This window comes from Nycticebus coucang, chromosome 2, assembly GCF_027406575.1.
Source record: "Nycticebus coucang isolate mNycCou1 chromosome 2, mNycCou1.pri, whole genome shotgun sequence".
Lineage (NCBI taxonomy): Eukaryota > Metazoa > Chordata > Mammalia > Primates > Lorisidae > Nycticebus > Nycticebus coucang.
In genome coordinates, this window is record NC_069781.1 from 16,542,432 (window position 1) to 16,559,426 (window position 16,995).

At 37.8% G+C, this 16,995-nt stretch overlaps 1 protein-coding gene across 2 annotated transcripts in view; it reads right to left on the bottom strand.

Annotated features, from left to right (window-relative positions):
* CNTRL (centriolin) overlaps positions 1 to 16,995 on the bottom strand; it is a 110,617-nt gene that overhangs the window by 38,272 nt on the left and 55,350 nt on the right. For both annotated transcript variants that reach the window (XM_053564020.1, XM_053564029.1), the window contains exons 12-18: positions 13,652 to 13,805; positions 12,468 to 12,688; positions 9,279 to 9,455; positions 6,624 to 6,758; positions 4,201 to 4,346; positions 2,462 to 2,669; positions 1,293 to 1,472 (exon numbers count right to left, since the gene is read on the bottom strand). In XM_053564020.1, the coding sequence (XP_053419995.1) occupies positions 1,293 to 1,472; positions 2,462 to 2,669; positions 4,201 to 4,346; positions 6,624 to 6,758; positions 9,279 to 9,455; positions 12,468 to 12,688; positions 13,652 to 13,805 (1,221 nt within the window). The remainder of the gene's footprint in view (positions 1 to 1,292; positions 1,473 to 2,461; positions 2,670 to 4,200; positions 4,347 to 6,623; positions 6,759 to 9,278; positions 9,456 to 12,467; positions 12,689 to 13,651; positions 13,806 to 16,995) is intronic.

Below are 16,995 nucleotides of genomic sequence, written 5' to 3' on the forward strand. Positions count from 1 at the left end.
TCTGAGGAACTGAAAGAAAGAGAAAGCATACTGAGCAAAAGAGACATCTCACGAGAGGTCAATCATGCAGGGCCTCATATGCTTAAGAACTTTGGTTTTTATCCTAACAACAAGGGAAGCTGGCTGCTGTGTGGAACACGGTCATGAGAGGCAGTAGCAGACCTGTCAGGCAGCTACATCAGTTGTCAGAAGAGATAATAGTTAGATGAGGGTGGTGGCATCAGAAATGAAAAAGAACATATACTCCAGGCATATATTTTTGAGGTGGACTCAATAGAGCTTAGGAATTGATGTGTTCTCATTGAAGGATGAAGTAATATATTTACTGAGGCTGGGAAAAGGGGGAGGTGGCAAGTGTGAGGAGTGGAGAAGATATGAAACAGTGGTACATGAGAGCCAGTTTGCCTGAGTGAAGGGCCATGTTTCCCATTTGAGGCTGGCAACTATCAGTTTTTAATGGGTGATAAGTTTTAATTAAAACTATCAGTTTTAATCAGTTTTTAAGAATGCTGTGGTGTCACAGCTCACAGCCCCACTATACTATAGGGATGATTTTTTTCTTCAAGTATTCCTGCCATGGGTGCAGGCCCAAAGAACACAGAGAGCTTCAGTTTTGCCAGGGAAATAAAATAGGACAAAACGACAAAAGATTTGAGGGTATTTGCAAAAAATGGCTTAGTGGGAAAACATGGAATTTAAATTGGACAAGGAGGCAAGTAAAGACAGGAAGGACTTAACAGACAGAAAGGTGGGGCTAACAAATCAGAAGCTCAATGAGACCGAAAAACTGTTAGTGTGGGGTGTCGTAAAAGGTCATGATCACAGTAGGCATCAGTTTGTGATTTCAGAGGTGGCAGATGCAATTTCTGAATTTGACAGTCTAAGATGTGATAATGAGAGTAGATGGTTGAGTTGGGATGAAGAAAAGTCATCACAAAGAGACTTGGGTATTAGAAAGGAAATGAGGAGTTAAAAATAATTTCCCATGGATGTATCCAACTGGACAAGAGTTTTCTAAGGAGTCAAACTCATCCCAATACTATCTCTTAAGTACCACCTAATTCACACTTAAGTCACTTCTTATGTTGCCAAGTCTCGTTTCCACCTATGATGACATCCTGGTCTCAAGACCTGGGCAACATGGATCCAGATCCCTCTGAGGGCAAGTTCAGCTCTGTGTCAGTAATGCAGCCAGAGGCTACTATGGATAACACTCCTTTCAGCTGACCTGATCACCAGCGCAGCACCCAGGAAGCGGTACTTGTGTGTTTCACCTTCCTAGACTCCCCTACCTTTTTTTCTAACTCTCGAAGTTGAGCTAGAATTCTCTCCTTCTCTTCATCCGCCTCCTGAAGTTGGAGATCTGTAAGGCCTTGGATTTCTTCCATACTTTTTAGATTTTCTTGCAAATAGTGAATTTCATTTTCTAACTGCTGGACTCTTGCTTCATGTTGCCTCTTATCGAAATTAATCTGTGAAGAAATCAAGTTTCAAGAATGATTTTTTTTTTTTGAGACAGAGCCTCAAGCTGTCACCCTGGGTCGAGTGCTGTAGCATCACAGCTCACAACAACCTCCAACTCCTGGGCTCAAGCGAGTCTCCTGCCTCCACCTCCCAAGTAGCTGGGACTACAGATACCCACCACAAAGCTCGGCTATTTTTAGGTTGCAGCTGTCATTGTTGTTTGGCAGGCCCGGGCTGGATTCGAACCTGCCAGCTCAGGTGTATGTGGCTGGCGCCTTAACCGCTTGAGCCACAGGTGCTGAGCCTTCAAGAATGATTATTAAAGCAAACTATTTTAAACAAACACTTTATAGAATTATCTTTCATTTTAATTTAGGGTGTTAATGAAATTTTGCACTAATGAGTTACTGGGGATAGTTTTATCTAGAATGCTTTCTATGATCCAAACCCAAAACAAAACATCAGATTTTGGCACCAAACTATACTCTAATAATGTGGTATTATTTACCTACCTGTCATAAAATTATCTCTTACTTGTTCCAGAATAAGAAAAGCACAGTGTCACAAACAAGCCTGACTTTGATATCATAACCATATTTAGGGTTGAATTTTAGTCACATTAAAATTGATTTCTCAGGCAGTGCCTGTGGCTCAGTGAGTAAGGTGCTGGCCCAGTATACCAAGGGTGGTGGATTCGAACCCGGCCCCAACCAAACTGCAACAAAAAAATAACCCGGTGTTGTGGTGGGCCCTTGTAGCCTGTAGTCCCAGCTACTCAGGAGGCTGAGGCAAGAGAATCGCCTAAGCCCAAGAGCTGGAGGTTGCTGTGAGCTGTGATGCCACAACACCCTACCCAGGGTGACAGTTTGAGACTCTGTCTCAAAAAAAAAAAAAATATTGTATTATATTTACATGAGAAAAGAAGCATTGTAATTTGCTGAAAAATATTAATATCTGCCAAACACTTCCCTCCAGTTGCCTCTTGCCCTTTTCTTACTCTTGCTTCAAGAGCTCTTTCACACGCCTGCTTGAACTCTTCTTGTCCATTTGCCAGTTTTTCTTTCTGCAGAGCCATTTCTTCTTGGAGTTTTCTCTCTCTAACTTGTGCTTCTTCTCTTTCCCACTGGGAGCGTGCAAGAATTTCACTGAATTGTTCTTGTAAATCAGCAAGACTTCTCCCTAAAACATCTGAAGGATTATGGATTCTAGCAAGGAGGAAAAAAGAGACAGTATAAATGGAAAATTTTATTTTTGATTCTGGATACAAACATGCTGTTAACAGTAGTGCAAGAGTAAAAATAGCTACCTGGAAGAACCAGTGTCAATTTATAGCAATTTACTTAGATCATCTCCTGAGAGCCAAACATTGTTTTAATGACTGTTGCTACTCTGAAAACACAGGCTTCTGTCAGGCTAACAGTGCTTGCTCATAGAATAAATGTCCATTTCATATAATTGAAATAATTCTCAGCTTTCTTTTGATATTTGTTCTCTATTTAAAATGTACAATGTACTCTGCTTCCTGACCATATGTAATGAACTTTCAAGAAAGAATTACTCTTAAAACCTTTATTTTTTAGAGTTAATACCAAAAAGTATAAAATATAAAATGTACAAAATTCTTTTTTTTTTTTTTTTGAGACAGAGCCTCAAGCTGTCACCCTGGGTAAAGTGCCTTGGCATCACAGCTCACAGCAACCTCCAACTTCTGGGCTCAAGCAATTCTCCTGCCTCTGCCTCCCAAGTAGCTGGGACTACAGGCACCTGCCACAACACCCAGCTATTATTTGTTGCAGCAATCATTGTTGTTTGGTGGGCCTAGGCTGGATTCGAACCTGCCAGCTCAGGTGTATGTGGCTGGTGCCTTAGCCGCTTGAGCAACAGGTACTAAGCCACAAAATTCTTTTAAAGTGACAATTAGAATTAAAAAATCTTCCGGCGGCGCCTGTGGCTCAACGAGTGGGGTGCCGGCCCCATATACCAGAGGTGGTGGGTTCAAACCCAGCCCCGGCCAATAACTGAAAAAAAAATAAAAAATCTTATGTTTCAGTCATAGAAATGCCATAGGAGAACCCTACAAAAGAAATCAGCCACGGCTCAGCACTTGTAGCTCAGCAGCTAGGGTGCTAGCCACATACACCAAAGCTGGCGGGTTCGAACCCAGCCCGGACCTGCCAAACAACAAAGACAACTACAACAACAACAAAAAATTTCCAGGTGTTGTGGCAGGCACCTGTACCCAGCTACTTGGGAGGCTGAGGCAAGAGAACTTCTTAAGCCCAAGAGTTTGAGGTTACTGTGAACTTTGACGCCACAGCTCTCTATGAGGGTGACACAGTAAGACTCTGTCTCAAAAGAAAAAAAAAAGAAGGGAGACACCTGTGGCTCAGAGGGTAGGGCTCCAGCCCCGTATACCAAGGGTGGCAGGTTCGAACCCAGCCCCAGACAAACTGCAACAAAAAAATAGCCAGGCATTCTGGCGGGCGCATGTAGTCCCAGATACTTGAGAGGCTGAGGCAAGAAAATCACTTAAGCCTAGGAGTTGGAAGTTGTTGTGAGCTGATGCCATGGCACTCTACCGAGGGCAATAAAGTGAGACTCGGTCTCTAAAAAAAAAATAAAAAAATAGAAATTGGCCATGAATAGAACTTAGAAGGCTGAGTTTATCACTGAACTTCACGCTCACAACTCTGAGCTTGTGTGGTCCCACATTTGGAGGTCTTGATTTTCCCTTACCTTATTTCCCCAACTCCTAATTTCAGTTTTGCCTTTAGCTCATTCACACGAGTTGCCACTTCTTCTGGACGAATCAAACCATCAACCATATGGTTAAGGTGATTCTGGAAATCTTTAAGTTGCTGTTTTAACAGGTTATTGTCATCCTATGGAGGGAGTAAAATGGGGAGTTTATCTGTTATATGCCAGCTTAGTTTTACTACTACTAACACATTAGCAAATCTATCTAGACCACAGAACTAAATTCAGATACTTCCTCTTTCAAGTAAAAAGAAACTGCTAAAATTTCCCTAAATTACAGAGAAAAATAATTTTTCATCCTAAGCTACTGATTGTATTCCCCTGATCTACCTGAATGATTACCTTATTTCAAACTCAGTGTAACACTCTTAACTAAAATGGAGAATTGAGAATTTTCATTAACTGTTTCTAGTGCCCTATCCATCTGGAGTCTTCCTTCTGTAAACTGTCCCCACTCATTGTGCTGAGGCAGCCATTTCTGTTATACTATCTAATCCTGGCCATACATGATCTGATTCTCAGCCGGTTCATCCACTGACTAGCCAGAAAATAGGTTCTCACTCTCTTCATAGTTTGAACCAAGACCTAGTACAGCAAGTCTATGTAAGTGCTAGACTTGGAGAGATGTATCAGCTCAGGTTGGAGGTCCATGCTGGGTCAAATAAATGCTCAGAGAGACAGAGGAGGAGAAATGAAAGAGCCAAGTAACCCCTGAGAGACTGATAGAGCAGCTCTGGTTCCTACCAAACTGTCTCCTTTCTTGAGCTAGCATGGTTCATTGGAACTCAATGACACACAAAGACAAGAGTAAGAGAGGGTCTGGTTTAACTTGTACTTTGTATCAAGAGGTTAGCTGGCCAAATAACCAAATGACCTAGTTCTAACTCAGATAGTCCTATAATAAGGGCCAGCATTCTGGAAAGCTAATTTTAGTTTCTACCAATGAAAAGTCCACTGAAGAATATATTTTAGTCCTTTTCTATAAGAGATGTATACTGAAGTATTTATCAATGAAACAAAGGTATGAGATTTTTCTTTAAAATATTCCAGCAACAAGAAAGGTGGACAAAATGAAACAATGAATGCTGACAACTGTTTAAGTCAGGTGATGGACAAACAAAGGATCATAAGACTATTTTCTTGGCCAGGTGAGGTGGCTCACACCTATAATTCTAGCACTCTGGGAGGCCAAGGTGGGTGGATTGCTTGAGCTCAGGAGTTAAGAGACCAACCTGAGCAAGAGTGAGACCCTGTTTCTAAAAGTAGCTATTTTTAGATATAGCTATGCATTGAGGCAGGTGCCTATAGTCCCAGCTACTTTGTGGCTGAGACAAGGAGAATCACTTGAGCCCATGAGTTTGAGGTTGCTGTGAGCTATAACACCTCAGCACTCTACCAAGGACAACAAAGTGAGACTCTGTCTCAAAAAAAAAAAAAATTTCTCTTTTTTCTGATTTGAAAATTTCTGTACTAAAAATACAAAGTGATAACCCAATGAAGACCAAATAGGCACATACACAACTCACACAAGAATGGAAAACATGTACATCTTTTATAATATTTGCTTCAGAAAGCAATAAAAATTAAATTCTAGGTTATTAGATTTCTTTAAAATTTGGGGAAAAATATCTGAGGTGTTGGAAGAAGAGAGAATTTGAGTGATCTTAGTCTTATCTGTTACAAGTTCCCCTACATGGTGTTTTTGGAAGCATTCCTCCAAACCACATAAACTTTGCCCCTTTATTTCTGGAGACAAGAGCTACTACCTCAGCCTGCCAAGTGGCCCCCTGACCTTACAATTTTAGAGATCTGAGTGTTGATTTAAGTACTTGTTTGTTCAGAAATCTGTTCTCTTTGAGTGTTTAATTATCTAAAAATTCTATCCACCAGCTTCTCCTGCAGTTTGTTGGGTATATTATTTGTGAGAACAGCCGTAAAAATATTCTGCCATACATTCCCATAAATATAAAATGACTGCATTTTAATAGCATATTTTCTGAGATGGGAATTGTGAAAACTATTTAAAGTTAAGAAATCCTACTGCATGTAACCTACTCTAGTTAAATTTCTGGATAATTACAAAGAATTTCAGTGGAAGACGAATGCACAAATCTGGTAATTTTAGCTCAATCTGGTTACAAATCTGCTTCTTGAAGAAATGCAAGGTATTGCTTTTGTCCATGCATTTACACAGTATACTGTTTACAACTGACACTGCCTCCACCTCTTTGTACCATCATAACAATTCTACTCTAAACCACAGTCATAAGAGAACAGAAACCACAGTACTGCACCACTAAGATTTCCTCTTTTTCTAATAATTCAAGTGGTTTACAATATGTTAGATCAGGTTAAGTCTCTTCCTAAGATATCGCTATCTTTCTAAAACAACAAATCTCCACCTGCAGTTGTTTAAGTTTTGTGCGGAGCTCACTATTCTCTTGTTCCTTTTCTTCTGAGAACTGGGCTTTTCCAAGGGCACTCTTGAGGGCTTGTCTTTCCTTCTCAAGTTCTGTTTGAAGCGTTGATTGTTCTAACTGTTGCCATAGGAAGCAATGATAAAATAGTGTAAACAATAAATTTATGATCTACAAAGGCCCACATAAATTTACATATATCCACGATCCCTTGCTAGTATGGTTTTACAACTCAGTTTTATGTTTATATTTCCAAATGTAAAAACCTAAGTTTTTTAAACATGTCCCTTAACTAGTAATACTCAATAAATATCAGACTTAGCTCAATCCAAATACTAAATCAGAATCTTCAAGGGTGGGCCCAAGTACCTACCTTTAAAAGCTCCATGAGTAATCCAATTATTGCTGTTTTTTCCCTTACACCAGTATTTCTCAAACTGCAGTCCTCCAATAAATACTTGGATATTTGTGGTTATTAAAAATGCAGATGCTTAGACTCTTATCTCAGATTTGATGGACCAGAATCTCTAGGACAAGGCCTGAGAATCTGCATTTAACAAGCTTCACAAGTGATTTCATATAACTTAAGTTTACCAAGCAGAGATCTGTACATCAGAGAGAATATATGTTTTGTTCTGTACTCTCAATGTGTGGTTTGAAGACCAGTCCTGGACGTCCTGGTGCCAAGGGAGAGTGGGGAATGTCTCTTTCAAAAGTAAGTGAATCAATAAAAAGGCCAGGCTCTGGGCGGCACCTGTGGCTCAGTCGGTAGGGCGCCGGCCCCATATACCGAGGGTGGCGGGTTCAAACCCGGCCCCAGCTGAACTGCAACCAAAAAATAGCCGGGCGTTGTGGCAGGCGCCTGTAGTCCCAGCTGCTCGGGAGGCTGAGGCAGGAGAATTGCCTAAGCCCAGGAGCTGGAGGTTGCTGTGAGCTGTGTGACGCCATGGCACTCTACCCGAGGGCAATAAGGTGAGACTCTGTCTCTACAAAAAAAAAGGCCAGGCTCTTATAATATTTTTGTCGAGAATTACAAGGCCAAGTATGGTGCCTCATGCATACAATCCTAGCACTTTGGGAGGCCAAGGCAGGAGGATCACTAGGGGCCAGAGTTTGAGACAACCCTGAGCAACATAATAAAACTCTATCTTTACGAAAAAAAAAAATTAGCTGGGCATGGTGGCATGTGCCTGTAGTTTCATCTACTAAGGAGGCTGAGGCAGGAGGATTGCTTAAGCCCAGGAGTTTGAGGTTGCTGCAAGCTATGATGTTGACACTGCATTGTAGTCAATAGAATGAGGGCCTGTTTCCCACCCCACCTCCTCAAAAAAAGGACTCATGATGAAAAAACTAAAAACAATAGAAGTATAAAGGATTTCAAGCTAGTTAAAGCTAGTAAGGGCAGGCTTGAAAAGAATGTAATTTCTTTGAAAGGAATGCCATCTAGAAATTTTGCTTATTATTATTTTAAAACATTTACTGTTATTTTCATTTTTTCCCCCAATGTCCTGTTTTCTGATATTCTAATCTTGTTAATTATAGTTTTGCAAAACTTAGAACTCTTGAGAACTATAATCCTGATAACTGACAATTGATCACTTGAGATCTTATAAAGAATAATATAATTAAAATAAACCAGACCTATTTTCAGTTCCTTTTCTACTCATATGCTTTCTCTGTTACACAATTCCTGAGATTCAAAATCTATTAATTCATTTTCACCCATTAAGGACATATTGACACTTCCTATGTGTCAGGCACTGAGAAAACAGAAACAAGCAGATATCAGCATGCCTAGAGGCATACTTTCAGCACCTCAAATACACTGTGCTCTCTCTTTGGCTCTCTGCCTGCAACACACATCCTTTACCCTTTCATGCCACCTCCACGTGGCCAAAGCTTATTTACCCTTCCTTAGTGTAAGAAACATTTTTATAGAGTGGACTTTCCTGACTGTCCCTTCCTCTGCCACAGAATTTTGTCCCTTTTTTCTTTTATACTTGTTTCACCTGCTGGACTGTCAGTTCCACAGGACAGTGCCCATGTCTGTGCTCTCCCTGGAGCACCACAGCACCTGGCTCTCAAAGGTCAATCAATAAGTATTTATTAGATGAATGATTCTTTCTCTAATTTGCAAGTATAATTTAAATGAGTTCTTCAACCAACCATAACAGGAAACAGCAAACTAAATTTAACTTAAAAGAGAATCTTGTAAAGCTATTCTAAGAAAGAAACACCAGAATTTATTGAATATCAATTGGTAGGTGCTTTCATGTCCATTATCTTCACCACAAGCCATTTTACACAGAGGAACAAGGCTGGGAGGCTCAGAAGCCATGAAATGATTTGCGCATGAAATACTAGTCAAATGACTAGTATTTGAACCCAGAATGTCAACTCCAAAAATGTGCCTTTCCCACCACTCCATATATACTATATTAAAGGTGCTATCTTAGGGCAGCGCCTGTGGCTCAAAGAGTAGGGTGCCGGCCTCACATACCGTAAGTGGTGGGTTTGAACCCAGCCCCAGCCAAAAACTGACAAAAAAAAAGTGCTATTAAATTAAGATACAAGTAAAGGAAGGATGGTATCTTCAAGTACAGCTACTTAGGTTCTAGTTGGGTTCATGCTCTTACTTACCTCAGTAAGCCTTGTGAGTTTTTCCAACTCTTCCTTGAGCTGGTTGGCTTCAGCATCCTTCAGTTTCAACTGAGCCTCTAGCTCAGCTTCATAGGCACTGAGATCTCCTTGAGTCTGCTGCAAGGACACATTCATCTCATGCTGCTCCTGGAGGGCACTTTCTAGCTCTGTAAGTTCCTGGAAGAATTTAGTGTGTTTAACTATGGAACCCTTACTGTGTTGCTTGAGCATCTGTAAGTCTTTAGAAGTAACTGCTGCCTGCCATCGGAAGTTTTCATTAGCTGTACATATTCTGGTTGGAAAACAGAACCTTGGCTAAATGTAATCAGGAAAGTCAGTAACTACCAACATGTGTGATAGTTTAAATGAGTCAGAAAACATAAGAAGGAAGAAGGGAACAAAAGAGAAAGGAGGATAAGATTTAAAAAGGTCCATTTTCCATCAAACATAGGACTAAATGTTTTCACATTCGTTATTTCACTGTATCTTCACAATAATTGTACAAGGCAACTTGCATAGGTTTACAGATGAAGAACTAGAGAATAAACATCTAAGTAAATTACACAGGGCTGTGTACTAGAAAAAAGATAAAGCCAGGATATGAACCCAGAGCTCTGACTCCACAGCTCACACTCTTCGGTTAAACTACAGTATGTCCACTTATCAAAGGAAAGAAAGGAAATTGGCATTCTCTAATATTAAGGATGGTAGCGTAACTTAAATGAGTACCAACAAAAATGTAAGCACATATTTATTAGCATATCATGAGTCTGACTCATTTTAGTCCATTTGTTTCTTTTGATTAAATATTACAATCTTCATCTATTTATTTGAGATCTTAAAGAATTCTGGATTAAAAAGGAAGATCCTGTGATAAGAACTTCTACAGAACAGTTTCTCGAAAAGGTGATTCGAAGACTACTTGGCATAATCATCTGGGTAGCTTGTTTGAAATGCAGATCCCATATATAACCAACAGAATATAAACAGAACTCCTACAAATCTTTTTACTTTTTTTCCAGAATGTAAAAAGAATTCTTATAAACCTTTCAGAAAAAGCACACAATTCAACAGAAATATAAGCAAAGAACATGCATAGGGAATCCACTAAAAAGGGAAACTAAATAGCAAAAAATGAAAGATTTGCTTCTGGAATAATCAGGCGGAAATGCAGTTAACATAAGATACTATTTTATACAGAGCATAGGGGTAGAAGTTAAATAAACCATGAGAAAACAAATACAGAATTTGGGACAATCTACATGACTACCAGCCTAGATTCTAAACACATTCACAAGCTATAAAAGACATTCTTGAGGCCACTGAGAAAATCTGAATATACTTCAGATATTAGATGACATTAGAGAATTACTGTTAATTTTCCTGGGTGTAATAATGGTGTTGTAGTGGTTTGGGAAACTGACTTTATTTTTAAGAGATGTGTGTTGAAGGGATGATGTTATGATGTCTGCAACTTTCTAATGAGCAGAGAAAGAGGTGTGTGTCTATGAAAGAGAGAAAATAAACACATCAAAATATTGACTCCAAGAAGGCTCACAAATGTGCACAGAACTATTTTTCCAACTTTCCTATAAGTATAAACATTTTCATAATAGAAATATGGGGAAGATACCATTTAAATTTCAGCAGATTGGCAAACATGAAGTCTGATAAAATATTAAATTTCCTGAGTTTGATAATTATTCTGTGTTTATGTTAGAAAAATGTTAGGAAACACATGCTGAAGTATTTAGGGACAAAGAAGCATGATGTCTACAACTGATTTTCAAATGGTTCAGGAAAAAAATTGTATAAAAATATATAAAATGATATGAATTATTTGTGAGAGAGAAAGTGAAATATTAGTTGATGACTTTAAGTGATAAGTAAAGGTGAGGCATTTTTATTACTCTTACAAATTTCTTGGAAGTTTGAAATTATTTCAAAATAAAAGCTTAAAAAATAAATGGATAACACTAAGGTGTTAGCAAGGATGTGGCAGAACCTTAGTCCTCACATTGCTGATAGGAACAGAAAGTGATAAAGTCACCACAGATAGAATTTGACAATATCTACTAAAGTTAATTAAGGACGGACATACACTCTGACTCACAGTTCTACTTCTGAACATGTGCAAAAGTATTGCAAAAATATTGCATCCTCCATTGTTTGTAATAGCAAAAGACTGAAAATCACCTAAATGCCCTCTAAAAGGAGAATGAATAAGTAAGTTTATGGTATGTACAATATATACAATGGGATGCTCCACACATCAATAAACAAAGCAGAGCTACATGTATCAAATGTACATAATTCTTGACATAAGGAAAGTGGTCAAAGAATGTCTACTATGATACCTTTTAGATAAGTCTTAAAATCATGAAAAACAATGCTGTATATTACCTATGGATATTTACATATATATTAAAAGAACAGAGATGCAGGGAAATAATAACCATATTCAGAATTTTGTTATCTCTAGTGGGGAGTACAGACAGGGTTTCAAATATATCTGCAATGTTTTAGTTCTTAAGCTGTGTTATGAGTACAAAAAAAAGACCAACTATTTTTGATATTTTAATATGCCTGAGAAATTTCATAACATTAAAATATATTAATTCATGTTTCTGGAGCCATTCCTATTGAGCATGAGGTTTAGGAATCTGTGGTTCTCATTCCTGATAAAGTTTGCCAAACAACTAAAATAAAGCCAAGTAAAATTTCCGAATGAATGGGCAACAAATCAGCTATGGAAGGGCCTAATCTACAACACTGCATCTGTCTTGTTAGCTGAAAAATAATGCCAAATTTATCAAGTAGTAACAACAAGAATAAGATAAACCACATTGTGCTCCTGCTGCATAAATAATAAAATATGGACATCTAATACAGTATTTGTAGTAGTTTCAATTTCATATTCTTTAGTTATTTGACAACAACTTTCAGGGACATAAATACAACTAAAATACTCTTTCTTTTCTTAGAAAAGAAAAAATAATGATTCTAATGTATCACAGCTAACAAAGAAAAAAAAAGCCCACCTTTTAAAGGAAATAAAACCATCACATAGCCACTAATACTTTTTGCCACTTACCTTGTATAATTGACCTGTTAACTTCTTCAACTAACTTCATTTGGACATTATCACTTTTCAAGATAGGGAAAATAGGCAGGAAGAAACAATCATACCTTTTTCATATTTTCTGCATCCATGGCAACTATTTCCAGTTGGTCCCTTTCCTGCCTGACTTCAGTCAATTTCTGCAGCAATGTCTCTTTCTCTCCCTGTAGCTTCCTGCACTCATTCTGGGCCTGAGTTGCTTGGCCTTTGATGGTCCCCAGGTATTCTTGCAATCCACTAATGACACCTTCTAAATCCTTCTTCAGGGCTTCATTTGCTGCTATCTGGCCTGAGCAAGATGCAAAAAGGGTAATAATGTATATTTCAAAGGTATTCCATTATCTCCCTAGTGATTTGTTACTAGCCAAGAGTGAAATTCTAAGCTTTCAATGATTTCTTATGATTCATAATATAGGAATATTAAGCACATACATAGTAAAAATAGTATATTTAGTTAGCAATTATTATAAAATGCCTGATTCATGCTATAGAAAGTTAAATAACTTTCAAATATAACAATGCAAAATAAGCAGCAAAACTTGCTGTTAGATACAATCCAAACCCCTCTATACAAAACTAATACAAGACTAGTAGCATAAGTATGTAATCTGACTATTTAGAAAAGAACTACACCCATACATACCATATATAACACTAAATACTTTCTATGTGCCAGGAACTTTATGAATACTACCTCAGCTAATTCTCCCAACAATTAATGATAGAATTAATTAATGAGATAGAAATTAATGAGATAGAAGTAACTTGTCCTAGGTAACATAGCTGATAATAGGAAAACAGGAACTGGCACCTAAGCCCAGGGTCTCACCCCAAAAGCCCATTGTCTTCCTCTTCCACTATTATAAAAGTGTCACAATTTAAATTCGCATTGCAAAAGTAGATCCCAAAGTTCTTTCTACATTCTTCTTATAACTAGATACTGAATTCCTTGATGCCAACAGCAACTTCATTCCTGGAAGGATTTTATGCCATAGACAAAGACAATCACATGCCAGAGCTCATCACAGTCATGTGTTTATTTCCTGCCTACTGAATAGAATGACCTGAAGTCAGTAGGCACAAATGCAAAAAAACAAAAATAAAATTTTTAAATTTTAAATATTTCCCTATTAAATACTAGTACTAACAGCTGAACTATATTCAGCTAACATTTAGATTAATGCCTACCTTTATCAACTTTCTTTTATTAATAATGAAACTGATTTGTCTTAAATCATACTTAAATTCTCACCTTCAGTAAGCTGTTGTTCAAGGTCCTTAATCTCTTCGGTCTCCTTAGCAATTCTAAAAAGTATTGAATCCAAACGGCTTTCAAGTTGTTTATACTGCTTGCTCATAATGTCAAGCTGTTGTTCTTTACCCCTTTTCTGTGCCTTCATATGGGACTGAATTGAAAAAAAAAAAAAATCAACAAAACTCCAAGTTCTTTTTAATCCTTAACATTTTTTTTTTTTTTTTTTTTTATTGTTGGGGATTCATTGAGGGTACAATAAGCCAGTTACACTGATTGCAATTGTTAGGTAAAGTCCCTCTTGCAATCATGTCTTGCCCCCATAAATCCTTAACATTTTTAGGGGAAGCATATAAAACATAATCATTTGCATCTATTTTGTGTCAGGCCCTGTATTTTTTCACATAGGTAGCTTCATTTAAACCTCAGGCTAACTTAATGTAGGAATCATTGCCATTTTACAGATGAGAAATCTGAGGATCAGAGAAGTGATTTTTTCCAAGAGCACAGCTAATAATTATGTAGCCAAGTTCAGTGTTATTTGCACTGTATTAAAATGTGTTTTAAAAAGGGTTTCCAAAAGATATATTGACATATATCTAAAGACTAAAAAAGTATATCCAAAAATATTAACAAGAATCATTATCTACACTTGATCTCAACCAAAGGGCCAAAAAACAATAACAAGAATTATATCTGAGTGAAAGATGGATTTTTTTTTTTTTTTTTTTTTACAGTATTTGGACAGGGCCAGGCTTGAACCCGCCACACCTGGTATCTGGGGCTGGTGCCCTACTCCTTGAGCCATAAGGAGGTGCCACCCTGAAAGACAGATTTTTTCCAACTTTTCTAATAGTTAAGTAATGCCTTTTTAATTTGAAAAAGCACATTTGATATACTTTTTAAAAAAATGTTTCTTAAAAGAAAATAGAGACATGAAATACTTACTTGGAATTTAAATTTATTTATAAAGAAACATTTTGTTTTTAGATTCAACAAACTGAGAGCCCAGAGGATCTCAAAAGGACAACTTAACCCAGTAAGTCTCAAGATGGATGGCCCCAGGGAGGCATCCCCACCACCACTGCCACCTTTGCCCCTGGTAGAACACACTCACACACCTTGACAGGCACTGCTGTTAACTGAAAGAAGTAGATTGCATCTCTCAGGTTTGCTCGGGAAAACAAATCAAGAACCAATGATCTATAGGCCAAGGTGGGTAGACTGCCTGAGCTCACAGGTTGGAGACCAACCTGAGCTAGAGTGAGATGTCGTCTCAAAAAAAATAAAAATAAAAAATAGCCAGGTGTTGTGACGGGCACCTGTAGTCCCAGCTACTTGGAAGGCAGGGAAAAGGATTGCTTGAACCCAAGAGTTTGAGGTTGCTGTGAGCTATGATGCCATGGCATTCTACCAAGGGCGACAAAGTGAGACTCTGTTTCAAAAAAAAAAAAAAAAAAAAAAAGAACCAGTAATTTAGTCTAACTTTTTCCTTTACACATGAAAAAACTGAATCTCAGATCCATCAAATGACTTGCCCAGGTTTCTTAGGCAACCGTTCATTGGGAGATAATATAAATCTCCAGAGAACCTCTGCCTTCCCACTCACATCCTCATTTTTATAAGTTTGCCCCCATAGGATGGGAAGAACAGAACAATAAATAAGGAGAAAGTTGAGAGAGAGAAACTGTATCAGAGTTTGAACAATGAACACCAAGGTTCTCAAATATAAGACTCATTTGATTACAAAAAAAATTCTTGATTTTAGGTGTCTGCTTCCTTCAAATACAAGAAAAAAAAACAACTCTTCTTTTTTGATGAACAAATTAGTGTCAGCTTAATTGGAACGCTGTAATTTTTACTACTGGTAAAACCTGATGGGATTTTCAAAATTAATTCTTCTACTTACACTTTCAAAACACCCATTTGAAATCTTTCTGAAAAGGTTAACTGCAGATAACAGCTTACATGCTAAGTAAATTTAGGATTTTTATAGCTCAAGAAAGAATAAGAAAAAAACTCCTGAACTTACATCTGTATCAATAAATCTCTAAAGTTCACTATTAAAAATTCTCCCGAAATCTCTATATGCAGGACAAAAATTTGGTTCAATATGCCAGTGGTGTGCATTAAACACATGGGAGTAAAGTAGATTCTGTGGTTTTCACTACCATGGAGTTCACAAAAGAGTATTGTAAAAACAGGAACTTACATCTGACTCCTCCTCCTTTTAAGTCCTTTGTACAGAGAGAGAAAAAATGATCCTACCTTAACTTAGAATTTGTCCTGTTAAAACTGAGCCGTTGAGAACAGTGAACTTGTGGGCAGAACGCTTTTTAATGCTGTCTTCAAATTCATGTGTACTTCCCTCTCTGACAGCCACATTTTTAAAAGCGCTTTGCAGCCTGCGTTACTTCGCAAAGCCCCAAATTACATTCCTGCCAAAGAGTGAGTGGCGGCGCAGCCCGTCCAATCACCGGCAAGCTCTGTGGGCAGGCCCCACCCTCTGAGCTTTAAATCATAACACAGGAAACTCCCTTGGGCCAATCACGCCCAAACAGTGCAACAGATCGCTATAGGGTAGTTCCCTCCAGCCAACAGTTACCTTTTGCTTCCATTAGGCATTTCCTGATAGGGAAGAACAAAACAAATTCACTGTTTGCTTTTCTGATATTTGTGTTTCTATGAACAGCAAGTATTATAGCTAAGATGGGATTTGATTTTTAAATGACACCTTTTCCTTTTGAACCCTTGTGAAAAATGCTTATATTTGCTGAAAACACAACACAGCTAATTTTAAAATAATTAATCTCTTTAGGCCTTTAATCCCTTTGTGAGAAGAGGGTCACTGTAGTAGTATAAACAAGGGATACATCTCTTCCTCTTAAGGGTGATTTGGGCCAAATCACTTAATGATTCAAAAATATGCCACCTTATGTGGATGCGGTGATAAATGACTCACCAATGCATGCAAAATACTCAGCACAAAGCAAGGGACATTGTTGTGGGCACTAAATATGTTTGTTTTCTGTGATATCTCAAACCTTTACTTTTAAATTCTATTGACTTTTCAAAAAGATACCTTATCTGATTAGATAATAAAATTTAATTAGATAAGTCTGTTTACATCTATAGAAGAATACATAGGGATCCCATTCTGATTCTTTCTCCTTTGCTAGAAGACTCACATTTTGTAGCCTAAAATGGAGTGCCTAATGCTAGCCAATAAGCAACTTTCAAATTAAAAAAAGATGCTTCCTAGCAGTGATGCTCTCTACACTTAAGCAACTGAAAAAGAAAAGTTTTCTGCTACTGGGACTAAGACTGCAACTATAAAAACTAAT